Source organism: Stenella coeruleoalba (genome assembly GCF_951394435.1).
Source record: "Stenella coeruleoalba genome assembly, chromosome: 2".
Taxonomy (NCBI): domain Eukaryota; kingdom Metazoa; phylum Chordata; class Mammalia; order Artiodactyla; family Delphinidae; genus Stenella; species Stenella coeruleoalba.
The window spans coordinates 141,398,818-141,418,820 of NC_137147.1; the positions used below are offsets into that span (position 1 = coordinate 141,398,818).

Sequence of the window (20,003 nt, forward strand, 5' to 3'; positions counted from 1 at the left end):
AAGAGTAGCCCTCACTAGCTGCAACTAGAGAAAGCCTGCGTGTAGCAACGAAGACCCAACACAGCCATAAATAAATAAGTAAATAAAATTATAAAAAAATATATTCCATTGTGTGTGTGTATGTGTATATATGTGTGTGTGTATTCATCCACTGATGAACATTTAGGTTGCTTCTGTGTTTTGGCTAGTGTAAATAATGCTGCAGTGAACATGGGGGTGCAGATATCTTTTCAAGTTAATGTTTTCATTTCTTTCAGATAAATACCCAGGAGTAGAATTGCTGGATTTTACAGTAGTTCTATTTTTAAGTTTTTGAGGAACCTCCATACTGTTTTTCATACTGGCTGCACCAACTTAAATTCCCACCGACAATGCACAAGGGTTTCTTTTTCTCCACATCCTTGTCAACACTTGTTATTTCTTGTCTTTTAGATAATAGCCAGTCTATCAGGTTTGAGGTGATATCTCAGTGTGGATTTTTTTTTTTAATCTATGCATTCTTTTTTTTAAAAATAAATAAATTATTTATTTATTTATTTTGGCTGCGTTGGGTCTTTGTTGCTGCGCACGGGCTTTCTCTAGTTGCAGCAAGTGGGGGCTACTCTTCATTGCAGTGCGTGGGCTTCTCATTGCAGTGGCTTCTCTTGTTGTGGAGCACGGGCTCGAGGCACACAGGCTTCAGTGGTTGTGGCTCGAGGGCTCTAGAGTGCAGGCTCAGTAGTTGTGGCGCACGGGCTTAGTCGCTCTGCAGCATGTGGGATCTTCCTGGACCAGGGCTCAAACCCATGTCCCCTGCATTGGCAGGCAGATTCTTAACCACTGCACCACCAGGGAAGTCCCCTCAGTGTGATTTTGATTTGCATTTCCCTGATGGTTATGAGCATCTTTTCAAGTACCTGTTGGTCATCTGTATGTCTTCTTTGTAAAAATATCTATTCAGATCCTCTACCCATTTTTTAATCAGATTGTTTGTTTGTTTGCTATTTCATTGTATAAGTTATTTACATATTTTGGATATTAAACACTTATCAGATATGTGATTTGCAAATATTTTGTCCCATTTGGTAGGTTGCCTTTTCATTTTGTTGATCGTTTCCTTTGCTGTGCAGAAGCTTTTTAGTTTCATGTAGTTGCACTTGTTGATTTTGCTTCACTTGCCTTTGCTTTTAGTGTCAAATCCAAAAAATCATTGCCAAAACCAATATCAGGGAGCTTACTACCTATGTTTTCTTCTAGGGGTTTTTGGTTCTGGTCCTACATTCAAGTCTTTAATCCATTTTGAGTTGATTTTTACATATGGTGTAAGATAGGTGTCCAGTTTCATTCTTTTGCATGTGGCTGTCCAGTTTTCCCAACACCAGTTATTGAAGAAACTGTCCTTTCCCCATTGTATGTTCTTGGCTCCTTTGTCATAAATTAGTTGACTGTATACGTATGGGTTTCTTTCTGGACTCTGTATTCTGTTCCATTGATCCATGTGTCTGTTTTTATGCCAATATCATACTGTTTGAATTACTATAGCTTTGTAATATAATTTAAAATCAGAACGTGTGATGCCCCCAGCTTTGTTCATCTTTCTCAAAATTGTTTTGGCTATTGGACTTGGTTTTTGACTCACTTACTGTAGTACCAGGTAGAAAATGCAGGGTGAGTCTTGCTCAGAATTTGGCAGCTCGGTTTGTATGTGTGTATATTTGGGGCACAATGAAGAAGGGATGAAGCAATATAGGGTGATTGGGATTCCAGGCCTAGTGTGGTTCCATCTACTAAAAGTAATGGACAGTTTCCATGACTTTGACCAATTGACCCTGGTCAGCAAGTGGGAAGTATATGCAGGAGGGTTGGTGGGGCTGGTAGAGTGATTCTTCCATCAACCTTTTAGTTTCCAAAGATCCCATGTACTCACTGGCTTCATTAGAACCTTGTGCTTTTGTACATACCCTGCACTCAAGTACCACTGTCTCTTTGCTCATACTGAGCCTGCCCCAGGGACACCTTCCCCAATCCCACTCACCTGCCCCCTTTCCTCTCTGAGTGGCTAAACCCTACAGTCACTGGAGCACAAAGGTCAACTAATCATCTCCTTGTCTTCAGGCAGTAGGGTCTCTAGCCATTCCAGTTTGCCCAGCACAGAGGGATTCTCAGAATGAGGGACTTTCAATGGTGAAACTGGGACAGTTAGTCACTCTGATTGTCAGACAAGGGAGACATCTTTTACAGCCCACTTCAGATGGCTTCTCTTCCAGGAAATGTTGCCTGCTTCCTTAGCTGGGAGCAGTCTTTTTCTCCATGGAACATCTCCTAGTACATTATTTATGCCTGTCCTTGCCTGAACTCCACACGCACCTCTACTCCAGGATTTGAGTGAATGAGGCTATAGTTGAAGGATGTCTTGCTGTTGTGTGTCCTGTATGCATCAAGTGAGGGTCAGACTAGGAAGTGGCAGCAGGCTGGGTGACCTACCTGAGGACTGCCATTCAGCCCCTTTCCCCCCCAACCCCGCCGCAGAGTGTGAATTGCTGCAGAGCTGGCTTAGATATCACTCTTTGAAACATTTAATTACATATAAAGATCTTCAAGGCTGTCTGTCACCTCCCAGGGAAATATTTCTTTTTTCCTGCTCCTTCTGAAGTTGGCTGCTTGGAAAGTAATGAAATTGAACTGAGGATGAAGGAACCAGGAGGTGTAGGCATTACTGTTAGGGAGACGCAGGATGAAAGAGAGATGGGGGTGGAGGCGGTGACAGGGAGATGGAGCCGGGGGAGGGGCAGGGCGTTAGAAGACTTGTTCACAGAGAGTCAGATGCAAGAGGTGAGAAGAACTAATGTTTCAGGAAGAGAGGGAAGGAGAGAGAGATGGGAGCTGGGCTGGGGAGGCACCAAGAAGGGGAGGAGGGTCACGGAGAAGAGGGGAGGCACCCTGGAAGAGACGGGGCCTGGCTGAGAGGAAGAGAGAGCCAACCAGGAAGAGTTTCAGCGAAGGTAAAATAACTTGTGGTTCCAGACTTTCAGTACCGGAGAGGGGGCTCTGGAGAGGCGTGGTTGGAATGGAATGACCCTGACTGGGAGACGCATTGAGGAAAGAAGCTTCTGAGCTTGGATGATTATTTGGGGGTGGAGTGGGGCTTGGCAAGGAGCTGATGGAGCTATGAAGCGCCAAAGCTTCCGTCCAGAAACCCCTTGCCGTCTCCTGTCCAGGGAAGAGCAATGCAGAGATGGGAAGGCTGTTTCCAGCCCCCATCCCAAGCAGAGTCCACGGGGATCCCTCTGCCCTGACCCGCTCCTCTCTTGCAGGCTGCGACAGCGACCACTGGGGCCCCCATTGCAGCAACCGGTGCCAGTGCCAAAACGGAGCCCTGTGCAACCCCATCACCGGCGCCTGCGTGTGTGCCGCCGGCTTCCGAGGCTGGCGCTGCGAGGAGCTCTGCGCGCCTGGCACCCACGGCAAGGGCTGCCAGCTGCCGTGCCAGTGCCACCACGGCACCAGCTGCGATCCCCGCACCGGCGAGTGCCTCTGCTCGCCCGGCTATACTGGCGTCTAGTGAGTAAAGCCCGGGGCGGCTGGGAGAGCAGGATCAGGAAACACTTGGAGGGTCAGGATAGTCCTGGCTGTAAAATCTCCTGCGCTCCGACCCCAAGTCCTGCAGAGGCTGAACGCCCGAGCCTCGCCCACACCCTCAGATCCCTGTTGTCCAAGCCCCAGGGTGACTGGTGCGAGCTGGGAGGACACATTCTGATGGAGGCTCTCATGGCCAGAGGAGCTGGCTAACCTCCTCCCAGGAGGCCCTCCCTGGTCCAGGCCCCAGACCTTAGTTTGGAATTCTGATCATAACCCAAATGCCGTTGTTGACCCTTCCAGGCCATTTGAGGTAGAGCGGGGTGAGGGCCCTGGGCAGATATCTTGCACAGATTCGGGGAGTTTACTGCCCCTGTTCCTCTTCCCTTACCTTCTCCCCTCAGACCCCAAGCAGCCCCTCACTCCAGTTCCCTGGAGACGGAGGCTGCATGGACAGGAGCCCTCCAAGACTGCTTAGCTGAGACCCCTTCAGAGGCAAGATTGAAGTTCTCCTCCCCACCCTATCAAAGGCTCAGTGGCCTCCCCAGCAGCCCTAGATCCTGAGGGGACACCCAAGGACTCTGGCTGCAGATACATCTTTGATGGATGTTGTGTGTCCCCTGCCCCAGTGTCTGGCCACAGCTCCAAGGGCAAAACATTGGGCTAAGGCCCAAGACCAAGACACCAGGCAAATCTTTCCCCGCATCTCAGCAGTGATAGTCCCTGTATAGAAGTCTGTTGTGGTAGCTGAAAGCCTGGAAGAGGGTGGAGGCATGCCCCAGATTCTCCCTCTCTCTGAATTTAGGCAGAATTTGAAGACTGGAGTCATGGCTACGTCTCATGGCCTTTGCTTGTCCTGTTCCTTCTGCCTGACATGCCCTTCCTCCCCTTCTCCCGGTGAAATTAACTTCACCTCCAAGACTCAAGTGAAATGTCTCCCTCTTAGGGAAGCCTTCCTCAGCTTTCCCTCCCGGTAGAGCACTCTTCTTTACCCTAAAAGCACTTAAGTCATCCCGCAAGTACTGGTCCAAGCACACAACCTTCCAGTTCATTGTATCTGAGCCCTGTTTTCCCTCTCCTGGCCTTGTGTCTAGTATGGTTCACACTGACTGTGAACTCACTCACTCCTAGGGAGCCCGGGAGCCTTGGGACCGGCAGCACTCGGGCCCTGGGACCTGATCTGCATGCAGCTGCCTCTAACGCCTCTGCTTCCCCACGCAGCTGCGAGGAGCTCTGCCCACCTGGGAGCCACGGGGCTCACTGTGAGCTGCGCTGCCCCTGCCAGAATGGGGGTACCTGCCACCACATCACTGGCGAGTGTGCCTGCCCCCCAGGCTGGATGGTAGGTGGACCTGCAGGATCTGGGCGGGGCTCTGTAAGAGGTCTGAGCATCCCCCACCTGTACCCCGGAGGGCTAAATTCCTCTCGCACCCTGAATACCCTGCCTCCTCTTTATGGTCATGGGCAGCATTAGACACTGCCAGTTGTGTCATGGACACAGCTTTGGATCCCAGGGCTCCCATCTAAGTGCTGTGTGACCTGAAGCAAGTTACTTAACCTCTCTGAGCCTGTGGTCCCTCATGTGCAAAGGAGTTGAATTATTCTCATAAATTGTCTCTGTCTTTCAGCATAGGGACTCACTTGAGCTGCCACGGGCTCTGAAATGTGGTGAAAAGGGCATGGCATTAAGATTGGGGTGGTGCAGAGGAAGGGAGAGAGCAGGGTATGAATCACCTTTATTTATAGAACTTCAGATTCCCAGCCTCCAACCTCTGTACTCACACACATACACATATTCTGATTCTGTGGGTCCCAGAATCTGTATTTTAACAAGTGCTCCAGGTGATTCTGATCCAGGTCTCTTGTCTGGGAACCACCATTGTGGGAAAGGGCGATGAGATTTATCACATCACATCAGGCCTCACACCCAATGTTGACCCTGAAAAAAGCCCTCAGCTATTATAGTCGCTGCTTCCCCGTCTGCAAAGCTGGCATGAAAACCGTCAGCCCTGGGACTTCCCTGGAGGTCCAACGGTTAAGACTTCATGCTTCCAATGCAGGGGACGCGGCTTTGATCCCTGGTCAGGGAACTAAGATCCCACATGCCGCGCGGTGTGGCCAAAAAATAAAAAAATTAAAAATTAAAAAAACAGCCCTGCCCTTCATAGCAGCGTGGTTGGCAGAAGGCTCAGGTGAGGCAGTGCACATCCAATGTGCCTTGCAAGCTCTGGAGTGCTCTGCAGTTGCTTTTTGTATGTCCCTGGACGCCACAGAGAAGCCACAGCCTCCTTTTAGCCAGTATGCTCCCCCTGTCAGTGTCCCCACCCTCCACAGTCCCAAGCCCCTCAGAAGCAGTGAGTCACGGAGGCTGACTTTCCCGTTTCAGGGGGAGCTCAGTGACACAGCCGCCTGCCTCCCCTGGAGCCTGAGGCTTTGCAAAGCCAGGAAGGACAGGGCTGCTGAGCAGGAGTGGGATCTTTCAGGAGGCTGTGAACGACAAGGTCAGGGTGTGTGTGTGGAGGGGTGGACAGCAGGAGGGATGGCTGCAGGGTCTATTGAGGCAGGCAGAGATTTGCCAGAGTTTTTCGTTTTTTGGTGGTTTTTTTTTTGTGGTACGCAGGCCTCTCACCGTTGTGGCCTCTCCCATTGTGGAGCACAGGCTCCAGACGCGCAGGCTCAGCGGCCATGGCTCACGGGCCCAGCCGCTCCACGGCATGTGGGATCTTCCCAGACCGGGGCACGAACCCGTATCCCCTGCATCGGCAGGCGGACTCTTAACCACTGCGCCACCAGGGAAGCCCGGCCCCCTCCTTTTTTATGCTCCATTTAGCCATGGTCCTCTTTAAGCGCAGCTGGTTTCCGGATTTTGACAGAACCATTTGATCTAACCAGTCCCGAGAGGAGCAGGACTGTTGCCTCACCTCATCTCTAACCTTCTAGATGCCACACAGCCTGAGATCCCACCGCACTTGGAGATACGCTTTCAGGTGACCGTAGGGCAGGTGTGTTAGGGCTGTCACAACAAAGTAACACAGACTGGGTGGCTTGAACAACAGAAACTTGTTTTCTCACAGTTTTAGAGGCCAGAAGTCTGAGACCAAGGTGTTGGCAGGGTTGGTTCCTTCTAAGGCTTCAGTCCCTGGCTTGTAGACGGCTGTCTTCTCCCTGCATCTCCACATGGCCTTCCCTCTGTACCTGTATGTGTCCTAATCTCCTCTCCCAATAAGGACATGGGTCATATTGGATTAGAGCCCACCCTAATGACCTCATTTTAACTCTATTGCCTCTCTCAAGCCACATTGTAAGTTGCCAGGGGTTAGGATATATGAATCTAGAGGGACACAATTCAGCTCACAGTAGCAGGAAAGAAACCATAAGACCACAGCCCTCTCAAGCTGATACTTTCCTCCCTGTCCTCTCCCCCTACCTCTCCCCAAAAAGCTGTTCTTCTAACCAGCAGTAACCAATTAATTATGTGGTTCTCCCCCATGCTTCTCTGTCCCAGGTGATACTGGGCTCCCACCACCTGTACTGCTTGGGTTGACCTAATATTAATGACCACCAGTGTCTGCTTGGGTTGAACTAATATTAATGAAGGGCCTGCTCATCTCTAATACTAATGAAGGTTCCTTCACATCTCTAATCCCACTGAATCTTAACAACCACCTGGGAGACTGGGAGTTACCACTCGCATTTTCTAGATGAGGAAACCGAGGCTCAGAACGATCACGTGACTTGTTCTTGCTCAGCCATCTGGAAGGAGGTAGAACTAGGGGTTGAGCCCAAGTCCTGACTTTGAGTCTACCATTCTTCCCACCACACCAGACAGCAGTCCTTCCAAGGTAACAGATTCCTTCAGGCCCCGGGAGCTCGAGCCTGAGGAGGGGCTTAGGGTTACAGGGACCTGGGGTGCTGCATTTGGGGAATACTGAGCAGGGGCTAAAAGAAGTGCTCACCCTCCTATCCAAAAAAGTCTCAAGGATATTTGATTTCCCCAGGAAGTGTTGAAAGGAAGCAAGCTTTCCTATTGGCCTCTTTAGGGGGCCCTGGTCATGTCTCAGAAACTCTGAAGAGAAAGGGAGTCTGCAGTCTAACAGGATGGATGGTGTATATGGGCGTCTGTGTGTGTGTGTAGGTACAGGGTACCCCACAGCTCCGTGATGGAGAGGTAGGAGGTATGAGCACAGCCCCCAGGATGGCTCAGAATGTTTTTTCAGGGTCAGAAGGTCCTTGTCCAGGACCGCAGAAGACTGGCTCAGATGGTGGCCAGAAAGACTCATCTCTTCCCTCAAGAATCTCTGGAGCTTGTGGGGTACAGTGAGAAAGGCAAGCCCGGGTAACCCCACCACCTCCAGGAAGAAGAGGGACGCCCTCGTCTGAGCAGCCTTTCCCTGCCCCTCTCCTCACATACACGCTCATCCCACCGCCCTGGGCTGCTGCCTCTGCTGCTTGGTCCCCCATCCCTGCCCCCCACAGCCCCGCACTGTCTGACTTACTATGTGTAGAGGAGACATCTGAGCAAAATGTCCTCCCACTTAATTCATTACAAGTGAATTGGATGGTATTGACAGATGACCCGGGTCAGCAGGATTTTCCTGCCTAAACTAGCTTCCTCGGGTTGGCAGTTCCTGGTGCTTCATAATTGTGTGTTGAACTAATTGATTAATTAACTATGGGAGAATCCTTGATCTCCATAAGAAAAATGACCATCTCTGGTATGGGAGAGGCTGGAAGGGCAGCAGGAGACAAGAGTAAGTTTAGATTTCTGTCTGATAAAGATCTAAGAGTCCCATGTATAATTGAAAAATTATACACAGTATCTAATACCACAAGGCTACTACTGGAGGGAGGGGAAAGCAGTCCTCTGCACCCCCCAGACCTGCCACGAGTCCCTCTCCTGAAAGGTCCCAGCTTCAGATCTTTTAGGTGTCTCTTCTGGCATTTCCCTCCATATTTCTACATAATGTGCTTTACCGCCATCTCCCAACTTGCTAGAGCCTCGTTTCAAATATCTGGTGATCCCTGGCTTCCTGTTCATGTTTTACCATGATCCTTGGAAAAGCTGGTTGGAAGCCTAGGGGGCAGGGGGAGATGCCAGGCTTGTTGACTGATGGGACTCTCAAATATCATTACTTATAGGCCTTTCTTCTCAGTGTCCCCGGAAAGGAATCCGCCAGAACCCTGCCAGAGGGAGTAGAGTCGGGTCACTAGCATCGTAGGAGCGGAGCAGGGGAAGAGAGCAGAGGGTCTGTTCAGCAGGCAGGTCTCAGAAGATCCCCATTTCTGTTGCCCCACTCCCCTTAGCTGTGCTTGGTGTCCCTGTGTCTGAAACCTATATGGATCAACCTCCCTAAAAGTAAACTGTCAGTCTTGGGAAGTCACTTGGCTATTTGAAATGGGAGTAAAAATCTGGGGTCTAATTCCCTCTTTTATAAACTTTCAGACCGTCCCCCTGTTTCCCCACATGTGCCCCTTGGCCTTCAGAGGCCCCTGGTGTCTCTGATTCCTGAGCTTTTCTGAGCTTTGTCTTGCAACGTGTGCTCTGCAGGGACTTGGCATTGCTGAGAAAACAGAAACCCCAGCAGTTTCTGCTCCTCTATCTGCCGGTCCATCTTCCACCACGTGACACCTCTTGTCCTCTACGGTCCCCTCTCCCCTTCCTTTTCTCCTTGTAGGTCTGTACATTTCCCCCCTTTACTCTCCTCTTAGCTAGGTTTGGGAAAGAAGTAGAGATAAATGTGTGTTTCCAGACCACCATGTTTAATCACACCGCTGCTTTGTTTTTCCTCAGCACTTTATTGTGTACCGGTGTGAGGGCACCTAGCACCGTGCACTAGTTACCTGTTTGCTGTCTCTCTCCCTAGTAGACTGGGAGGAGAGAAATTGAGTCTTACTCATATTTTCATATCCCTAGTGTCTAACACAGGACCTGGTATACAACAGGCACTCAATAAGTGTGTGCTGAATAATTAGATGAGCCAGTTGGCCTCAGTCTGCCCATCTCTAGCTTTGAAGCCATGGTGTCTCGCTTTCTATGCATCTGTGATTGGGGAGAAGGTGCCACTGAGGGAATGGCGTGGTCCCTTGGGCTGTAGCAACTGTGCTACTTCTAGAAGAAGGTGGCCTCAGGATTGCATCTCAGCAGCACCACTTCTGCATGTCTTCCCTCCTGTGTTTCAGGGAGCAGTGTGTGCCCAGCCCTGCCCACCAGGGACATTCGGCCAGAATTGCAGCCAGGACTGTCCTTGCCACCATGGAGGGCAGTGTGACCACGTGACTGGGCAGTGCCACTGCACAGCCGGATACATGGGGGACAGGTAAGGAAGCTGTTAACTCTCATCCTTGCTGTACATAATACTCCTTTTCACAGCAGCCTTGAAGAGAACAGCTCAGCTTTACCGGTCCATGGCCTTCTTCTGCCAGCTTTCCTGTTCCTTTCTCAGAAAGCATTCTGAGTCCTTCTGCCAACCCATCCTTCCTGGCCCTCAGCCTGCTGAGGGTACCCGCCCCCACCCCCAGCCCAGTGACCCAAGCCCTGAGCTTGCATTGACTCACCTGCGGAAGCGGGTGGGCACCTACCACCACTCTCTACTTGCTGCCCTCCTGGAGAGAGGCAGTGGCACCGATAAGCCAAGGAAGCTGAGCGTGCAAACTCAGGTCACACATTCTGCACAATTGCTTTTAGAAGTGGATTTTTATTCCTGACGTGAGTTCTGCCAAAAGGATACTGACGTCAGTTTGCATCCTCTGAAGGCCTGTGGCCTGAGAGCAGACCGATCAAGGGCACCAATGTCCTGGTATCAAACCAGCCAGCAACCTTAGTTGATGACCCACAAAACACATAATGGAGGGACTGCCAGACGTGCGCACTTGCCAGGGTAAGAAAGATTCCACGATGATAGGGCAGGCGCTCTAGAAGGAGCAGAAACGACAGCCAAGGTGTCTGACGGTGAATGGATTCAGAGCTGGTGGAGGACGTTTGTCCAGAGAACCAGGGCAAGTCCCCTCCCTCTCACTCTGAACCACGTGTGTCTCTTTGAGCAGAGAGACGGGCAGTAGAGAGGAGGCTGTCACACCATTGCCTGCTTCTGTGGGATCCATGCTTCACCTCTGGCCCTGGATTTTGTTACTCTGCTTCCCCTGCCCAGGTAACAGCAGGAAGCAGGAATCAGGCCTGAATTAACCAATGAGTCCTTCTGGCTCTGACCAACATAATTGGACCCCTCCAGCTCTCACTGGAGTCAGCCCCAAGTCCTCAGTGGTCCAGAAAAGAGATTTTCCGTTTTTAGCTTTGCGCTTACATACCCCCAGCCTGAAGTCTTTTAAGCCAGATCTGATCTCTTTGTGAGCCAGTGTTCATCTCCGTGAGCATCCCTGGCACAGAATGTGGGGTGTGGCATCTGGGGATCCACCCCTCTCTGACCTCTGTTGGAGACTGCATCTCTAGGCGGAGAAGGGAGGCAGGACTAAAGCACTGAGCCATCTTCCCATCCTCACCATCTCCCTGGATAAGTAGACATTTGGGATGAGCCAGCAGGGACAGGAGCCGGAAGACCCCAGAACCAGAACAGCACCCTTTGTTTCCGGCCACTTTCACAGGAGAGCGAATATAGCCCATTCATTGTTGGAGACAAGCGGGCCCAGGGTTCCAGCTGACTGGACCCAGCACCAGCGGATCCAACCTCATTGGTGCCAAGATGTACCAAATGGAGAAATACCCCTCGTCCCTCTTGTTGGGGCCCAGCCCATGATCCTGAGGCAGAGAGAAACCCCAAAAGCCTCGGGGTCTTCAGGCAAGCTTCATCAACCATCTACAGATGATGAATTCCTAGAAGGGCCCGGTAGCATTTGGGTTTCCCACCTAAACGGGCTGCCTGGTGTTTAATATTTTGTAAAATTGCCTCCATTTATTTTGTAGGTGACAGCTGCAGGAACCCACCCCACATCATTGCGAGCATATTAAAGTTGAGTGGGTGTGATAATGCAGGCCTCCCCGGATAGGCAGAATCCAGTGCAAATTAAACATGAAACGTAATGAGGGTTTTGCAGCTCATTTTGTAATTTAATTGAGCAATGTATCTGGTTGTTAATGGCAATATCGGACACGTAAGATTGATATGTTGCAAAGGAAGGATGTTTAAGTAGAAAACTAATTCCTGCTGTGATTACCCTTCTGTTCCACAGGCCCCATTATTAGCGTGCTTTGTGTAAAATTCATTAGCAGTCGTTGCTTGATCTCTAAATAAATAAGTTGTTTAACTTGTGGGTAGGAAAAAAAAAAGAGGCTGATTATGTAAATGGATTAGGTTGTCAATATTTCATTTCTAGATTCTTTTTCCGGGGCTGTGGAGTCAGGAGTCAGTCCCTTTGTAAATATGATGGGGCAGGACGTGCCCTTCAGAGAAGGGAGCTCACTGTCCAGGGCTGTACCCAGTCCTGCTGCATGGGAGGGAGAAGGAATGTTCCAGTGAAAAGGAGGAATCCGGAGGTGTCTCCAGGCTGGGGTTTCTTGCCCTGGTGTCTGAGACATCCAGGAGAGGCAACCTGAGTGACCTCTGGGGAAATCCATTCTGAGGCAGAACAGGGGCTGGCAATCCAGGCAGCAATCGTACAGCTCTTCACCTCTCTGTGTCCTCCCCTTCCGCCTTGGTTTTCCTCCTCACCTCCTCCATCCTACTGTCTCCTCCTTCCTGTCTTCCACCTCACATTCCTTCTCTCTCTATCCCCTTCTCTCTTTCCTCTTCCTCCCTCTCTTTTCTGTTCTTTCCCTTGCTGAGGCCTCAAACTGACTAAAATGCAGCAAGATTTGTAGGAAGACGATCTGGGTGTGGTGGAAAACACTGCTTCCAACTCAGGACTCACCAAGAGTTAATAAAGATGCTAAGGCTGTATTTTTTTTTATTTTTTTTGCTGTACGTGGGCCTCTCACTGCTGTGGCCCCTCCCGTTGCGGAGCACAGGCTCCGGACGCGCAGGCTCAGCGTCCATGGCTCACAGGCCCAGCCGCTCCGCGGCATGTGGGATCTTCCCAGACCGCGGCACGAGCCCGTGTCCCCTGCATGGGTAGGCGGACTCTCAACCACTGCGCCACCAGGGAAGCTAAAGGCTGTATTTTTTTAAACATCTTTTATTGTTCCCCTCTGCCCTGATTATTGTAGAAGATATATAGAAAACCTGAAAATGGGAAAACATAATCATTAAACGACTTGTAATTCCTCAAGTCCACTCCAATGTTAATATTTGGAATTCTTCCCTTTGAGCTTTTTCATGCCAGAAGGGATCTGTTAGGAGAACTATAGAAAACAGTATTAACAAGAGTAATAATAAGAACTAACACTTCTTACTGAGCCCTTACCGTGCATGGGGCACCTTTCTAAGGGTTTATACACGCTGCCTCATTTAATCCTCAAACACCTGGTGAGGTTTAGTTATTATCCTCCCATTTTGTGACGCGGAAGCAGATGTCAGAGCTGTAAAGTCAGTTCCCCATTCTCTGCACCTTTGAAGCACTGTGGGGATGCGGTTAATCCAAAACCCCAGAGTCCATAGGCCATTTCTGTTCGTTTGTCTCTGGGACGCAGGGGTTGCCCATCTCTTTTACCCCATATGCCCCCAGGTTTACCCCTTAAGTTGTTGCTGTGACGATGAACTTACATCCCCTGGGGAATATCCCCGGGCTGGGGTGAGGGGTGTTGGGCACATCCAGGAAGCTAGGCAGTCAGCAGCAGAGGTTACACCCACCCACAGAGGACCCACAACCAATGGATGTCAGTTGATGAGTCAAATAATGATCATTATGCTGGGAGTTCCAACTCCCAGGCCCCAGCAGAGGCAGGACACAAAGGGGGCCAGGTCCTCTTCTTTGGGGGGCTCCCCGGCTGATGGAAGAGGCTCAGCCCCTGCCTTGAGGGAACCCCCCCGTCCAAGGAAGAGGAAATAGTCCCTGTCTTGGGGGATTCTCCAGTCTGATGGAGGAGGATGCATCCTGTACTCACGGGGAAACTCAACACTGGTGGAAGAGGATCGTCTCCCATATGGCAGGGAGACTGTACATCTGTCCGAAAGACTCGAAGAGCAGAGACAACGAGTAGAAATAAAATTACCCCATTTCATCAAATCTGAAATGCCACCGATTGTGAGATGCATCATTAGTTTATATATTGCTAAGAATGAAAAACACTGAAAATTAAACTATGACATGCCATCAGTTATAAGACTTAACTGGCTTCAGAGATGTTAGAATATATTTTTAAAACAAGGTTTGTTGTTTACTGGGTACAGAAGTTTCAGTTTGGGAAGATGAAAAGGTTCTAGAGATGGGCGGTGGTGATGAGTGCACAACAATATAAATGTACTTAATTCCACTGTACTGTACACTTAAAAATAATTAAAATGGTAAATTTATGTTATACTTATTTACTGCAATCAAAAAATGAAAAAAAAACACATAAAGCCTATAATCAATGAAATATGATAGTATGAACTCAGTCCTGGGGACTGAGGGGAACTGGCATGGAGGAGGGAATGGACTGGGGTGACTAAACCACGGAATACTTCCTGGAGGAGGAGAGGAAAGAGGGGAGGAGACTGTGAGGAGGTGCAGCACACCAGGCCCAGGCCTGGAGGCAGGGGCGGTACGTGCTGGGTGGATCTGGAAGGGCAGGTGAGGGGGCATAGCCTCACCCTCCTCTGCTCTCCCGCAGGTGCCAAGAGGAATGCCCCTTCGGGACCTTTGGCTTCCAGTGCTCCCTGCGCTGTGACTGCCACAATGGGGGTCAGTGTTCACCCACCACCGGTGCCTGCAAGTGTGAACCTGGCTACAAAGGCCCACGCTGCCAGGAGCGGCTGTGCCCCGAGGGCCTGCACGGCCCAGGCTGCAGCTTGCCCTGCCCCTGTGATGCCGACAACACCATCAGGTATGAACGATCTGGGGACAGGTGAGCGGGGGACAGGGGTGGGGTGGGCCCTGGTGGGGAGGGGGCTGTCAGGGCACAAAGCCCACCTCCAGCCAGATCATCCAGGCAGGCAGTGAAAGGGCTGGGACCTCCGCAATCACCTTCACTGGCCAGTCTGATGAAAAGACGTAGGCCAACCTGAGACCCCACACACAGGAGCACGAGGGAACTTGGTGGCCCTCAGGGAAACAGGGCAGGGATGGGTGGGAATGCGGGGGGCTAGGCTCAGGGTACCAGGGCCCTGGGGGCGTGGTCGGGAGAACTTTTCGCTTCCACAGAGTCTGCATCTAACCAAGCCCTTTACCAGCCCCGAGGGGCCCAGAGACAGGACCACCAAGGCAGAAGCAGGGGACTTGAGCCACAGAGGGACAGTGTTAGAAGGGACCTTAAAAACTGGTATGGCTGACCTGGGGCCTGCAGAGGGCTGTCCCCTGGGGCCGTGGCTAGAATGGTGGAGCAGGAGGGACAGAGGGCAGGCCCACAGGGTCTTGGCTTGGGGTGGCCTCTCCCTGCATTCTGTGTCAGTGGTTTTTTGGGTTTTTTTTTGCGGTACGCGGGCCTCTCACTGTGGTGGCCCCTCCCGTTGCGGAGCACAGGCTCCGGACTCGCAGGCTCAGCGGCCATGGCTCACGGGCCCAGCCGCTCCGCGGCATGTGGGATCTTCCCGGACCGGGGCACGAACCCGTGTCCCCTGCATCGACAGGCGGACTCCCAACCACTGCGCCACCAGGGAAGCCCTGTGTCAGTGGTTTTTAATCTAGGACTGGGATTATTTATCTAGGGATATCTGTATAGTTTGTCAGCGAGTGATATTGCGCTGCCATTACGGTGACTGTCATGGTTCTATATAAATGCCCTCCATCTGTCCCTCTAATGTTGCACGTTTTTAGTAGTTTGGAAGTTTTGTATATTTATTGTATTAACAGAGTGTCATAAACTAAAATGCCGTTTACTGGATGTTTGTATAATTTTAAATACTGTATTAGCACTTCAGAGGCAGAAATTATGCTGAGGGCTTAATGTATATACAAATAACCACATTTGATTTTTAAGAGATCATCTGTGTATAATTCTATCATGTGCTACTAAACAAAATAAATAATATAAAAGGCTCAGTTAAAAAAAAAAGTGGGGCTTGGGGACATCTGGGCTGAAGCCGGCCCCAGCCTTGCTTCCTGGAAGTGGAGACGCCAGAGCCGCCCTGGGCCACATCCCCCGGCTCCCCTCACTGCCTGCTTCCTGCACCAGCTGGCACCGCCCTCTGGTGATAAATGAGGCTGTCGGGCCCCAGATTAAAGCTTCAAATGAGGCTGTCAGGCCCCAGATAAATGCTTCCACAGCTCTCTATGTGGCCGCCTCTTATTAGGATGGTGCAAGGTGAGGGGAGTCTCCCTTCTCCCCTCAGGCCTGCAGGACAGCTCAGGGCAGGACCAGCTGCCCTGGGCAGTGGGTGGCTTCTGTTGGCAGGGCAGAGAGAGATACCTCTGCTTTGTAGCCTTGTCTCTGGGACAGCCAGGACCTAGCCTCGGCCCCTCTTCATTTCCAGCTTTTGATTCTCCACACATCACCCAAGGTCCTCGGGTCACTGTAAGCAGAGGCCTCTTAGAAAGTGTCGTGGCTTTGACAGAATCTGTCCCCAGTCCTCAGTTCCTGGAGCTAAGTGGCTCGGGCAGTGCTCTCTGCAAGGGCAGAGGGTTGGGAAGGAGACCATTAAGAGGGGGCCTTGGAGCCAATGGAATGGGCTATATATGACTTAAGCATTCATTCGCTCAGTCATTCATTCAACAAACACTGAGAGCCTGCAGGGCCAAACACAAGAAAGAAAGGGTCCCTCAGCACAAGTCCAGCCCTCAGGAACTTGAGTCTGGAGCACCTACCCACACTGAGGACCTCCTACCATATTTCTTCAAATACAAGACAACACCAGTAGTGAGGCACTGCTTTATTTTATGTACTACTAAAACTGAGCCAGGACATACCATTGACTGCCTAGCACATCCATCAGAGATCTGAAAATGTGGGGCAAAGTGCATCTTAGAATCAATGAAATATATGCGGCTGGCCCTGCTGGGTCCCAACATGTACTCAAGTAACTGTGACCAAGGGCTCTGTACAGAAAGCACCACAGGAAACCGCTTCACTGGTCAGGGAAGGCTTCCTGGAGGAGGTGGCTTCTGGGCTGGGTCTGGAGGGTGGGGTGAGAGCTCCAAGACTCTAAACACGGGGGTCCCACATGGCTGGTCGAGGGACTGGGCAGCTGCCTCAGGCTGTTCCACGGGTGAGGGGCAGCATCAGGAACCCCTACCCCTGCGGGGATGCCAAGGGAGGACCGTGTCAGGGACAGGAAGCTAGGCTGCCACTGAGGTCCAGTGCAGGGAGAGTCCCTGCCACAGAGATCCAACCAACCCCCAAATTAAAGAGCTATTGTTTTCTCCCCATACCCAAGCAGCCGTGCCCTGCATAATTTATCCCTCCTCTGAAGGAGTCCTCAATGCATTATTAATCTGGAAGGACTCCCTCTTCTCCGTCGCTAATCTCAGCCCATTCAATATTGATGATTATTTGCTTTACTGTCTTTAACACGTGTCACATTTCAGGGGTTGGGAGGCAGTAGTGCTTCTTAAGCGTGGGGACCCCGAGAGTGCCTGGCAGCCAACCCCCCAGGCCGGGTTCCCCCGTGTCTGCTTGACTATCTCCTTGCAGGGAGCTGTGTCACAGCCCGAGCTTGTGGGTCTCTGCGGCCTCAGCCTTGCACGGAGCCTGGCACAGAGCAGACCTTCAGGAAAAAGAATTGCTGAATTCATCTTAAATCGCCCATTCCTCTAGGGTGGCTCTGCTCCCGAGCTGATGTCACCCTATTTCTAAAATATATTTCACCCCTTTCCCTTGGCATACGGCCCCAGTGACTGAAGCCCCGGACACTCACCGAATTTTTATTTAGTCTAACTCAGGATTTCTCAGCTTCGCCACTGTTGATATTTTAGGCTGGATAATTCTTTGTTGTGGACAGCCATCCTGTGCATTGCAGGATGTTTAGCAGTATCCCTGGCCTCTGCCCACTAGATGCCAGTAGCAATACCCCAGCCCCAAGTTCTAACAACCAAAAACGTTTCCTAGGTGGGGTGGGAGGAGGCAGAATTGCCCGAGGTTGAGAGCCTGTGGTCTCACTGCACCTCTCTCATGCTGCACTTGGCTTTGTTCTCAGGGGCACAGAGAACAGCTCTCTTCCTCTCTGTGGACACAGGTCACTCCTTCCTGTGAGCCTTTGTCCCATTCTAGAGCCTTCTCTCGGGATCCAAGAAAAGCAGAGGGATGACTCTAGGACTCCTAATCCCAAGGGTTAAGCTGCAGGTTCTGGGTAGGCCTGGGACCCCTCAGTCCTGGCCTTAGAACTACCTCTCCCTGAGTCAGTGTCCTGATACGTGTACTCCTCCTCTGTCTTAGTTTCCCAATCTGTCTATCGCCTTTTGTCAGCCCAGTGGGGGGTAAAAGTTTTCTTGTGATCTTTGAAAGCGAAGCTTCCACCGAGCTCCCTGAGAGAGGGTGTGGGATCCCCAGAAACCTTGCCTCATTTCCCCGCGGGCTTCGGCAAGAGCTTGCAGCAGAGCCCCTCCAAGACAGCTTGCCAGGAAGGCCTTGAGCATCTTTCCTAGAGAAGCAAAGTCTTCCCAACCCCCAACCATAGAAAACCCTCCTCAGCTAGCCCCAGCCTCTCCCGGCTCTGTGCCCCTCTGGAAAGGCTGCTTCAAAGAGAGGTTGAACCCACGTGCCCTGGGAAGGAAGAAGTGGCTGGTGAAATTCCCCACACTTCATTCCCTTTATAAATGCTTTGTAGCACACACAAAGCAGCCTCCTTCCTTCATAAAGGAATAACCTTGAGAAAGTGAACACCTGTGTGTCAGACCTCGTCCATGTTCCCTCCACAATTGGATTGTCATAGACGAATTCCAGCAGCCATGAGAGTGGATTACCTTTGAAAGATTTGACTTAGCCACCAGATGCAGCATGGATAGCAATCTTAGAGCAGCCAGGAAAAACTGGCAGAAAATTCCACCCTGAAAAGGTTCCTGTATTGTTCAGCTTTCGGCTCCTATTAACTTGTGATTAATCTATGTCTGGGGGAAATGGAGAAAGGTGAGGGGGGAAAAAAAAAAAAAGGCAGAGCAAAAGCCAAACCAGCCTAAGCAGGAGTCACTTGGCTGCCAGGTGACCCAAGGGAATGGCTCTGCCACCAACGGGGCAGGGAGCAGGGTACACCAGGGAGAGGGAGTTGTGACAGAGGTGCCGAGAGCACGGCGACGGCAGTTTTCAGTCCTAATCGCTGAGCCAGCGATCATTCCCCACCCTCTTTTCAAAGGGATTTTGGAGTTTCTATAATAAGTGACAGGTGATCGAATTAAGAAAACAGAGGTGTTTTGTTTTTTAAAATAGAATTTTAGGGATATGAAAGGAGAGAGGAAGAAATTATCTCAGGTTTGGTTTTGAGCTTTCTGGTTTCTCAGAGTAAAAAGGTAAAATTGGCGTTGAGACACACCCCTAACATCCAAAACACCGGCGGTTAAGACGGAAAGAAGAAACGCAGGAGAGCTTAGAGGCCAGCGTTCGCCAGCTCACTGTGCGTCTAGTATGCAATTCACAGGGTGGTCTTCACGCCAGAGCAAGGACCTGTAACGAGAGAATCTCTTGAAAGAAGGGCAGAAGGACAACTGAGACTTTTCAGAATCCCAGGGGCCGGACAGAGCTGATTGCGGCCGCCAGCGCTGCCGGGTTACTTCCTGGGTCCAAGCATGTCAGTCTCCACGACTGTGACCGAGCCAGTCCCTCTGACCCTAAACCCAAACCTCAGAGGAGACCCCTGAAAAGTTGGAACCGAGAAAGGCCATGCCTTAGGGCTTTGCTGGGAGTGTTGGGGACAGAGGGGAGCACCCCACAACTATCTGGCTGAGGGTCAGGGCCACCAAGTAGGGGCCCCCTGCCCCATGACACCCGTGCAGGCCACTATTTCCCCTTACAGTGTGGGACCCAGGGAGGAATTTATCTGGAACCATAAAAGTCAGGAAGTCTTCAAACATCCATTCTTTACACACATTCTTTTTTACATATTATAATTTTTATCACTTTTTATCTGTTTATGAATATAATAGATGCTCAGTTTGAGAAAGTCAGAGAATACATAGAAATTTAAAGAAAAAACTCAGAGTCACTCATAATTTCTCAATCCAGGGGTGAGTACAAAAACCATTTTGTTGTAATTTGTTCATTCTTCATCCATTTCTGATTCACTTTGTTTTCATATTTTAGATCATGCCTTTATACACAATTTGCTTATTTCACTTACCCTTATGTCATATCATTAAATACACTGGAAAACATTTGAATACTTCTCTAACATGCCTTCATATGAATTATCATAATTCATTTAACCAGTACCCTGGTGTCAGAGGCAGCATGAGGCAGTGACCAGAACATGGCCAGACAGACCTGGGTCGGAATC

The 20,003-nt window shown here is 50.6% G+C and overlaps 1 protein-coding gene across 6 annotated transcripts in view; it reads left to right on the forward strand.

Annotated features, from left to right (window-relative positions):
* The window catches only part of MEGF11 (multiple EGF like domains 11), a gene marked incomplete at its 5' end in the record, with an annotated part of 378,890 nt that overhangs the window by 297,550 nt on the left and 61,337 nt on the right, over positions 1 to 20,003 (forward strand). For all 6 annotated transcript variants that reach the window (XM_079910943.1, XM_079910941.1, XM_079910942.1 and 3 more), the window contains 4 exons: positions 3,294 to 3,540; positions 4,777 to 4,897; positions 9,736 to 9,872; positions 14,258 to 14,470. In XM_079910943.1, coding sequence (XP_079767069.1) covers positions 3,294 to 3,540; positions 4,777 to 4,897; positions 9,736 to 9,872; positions 14,258 to 14,470 — 718 coding nt within the window. The remainder of the gene's footprint in view (positions 1 to 3,293; positions 3,541 to 4,776; positions 4,898 to 9,735; positions 9,873 to 14,257; positions 14,471 to 20,003) is intronic.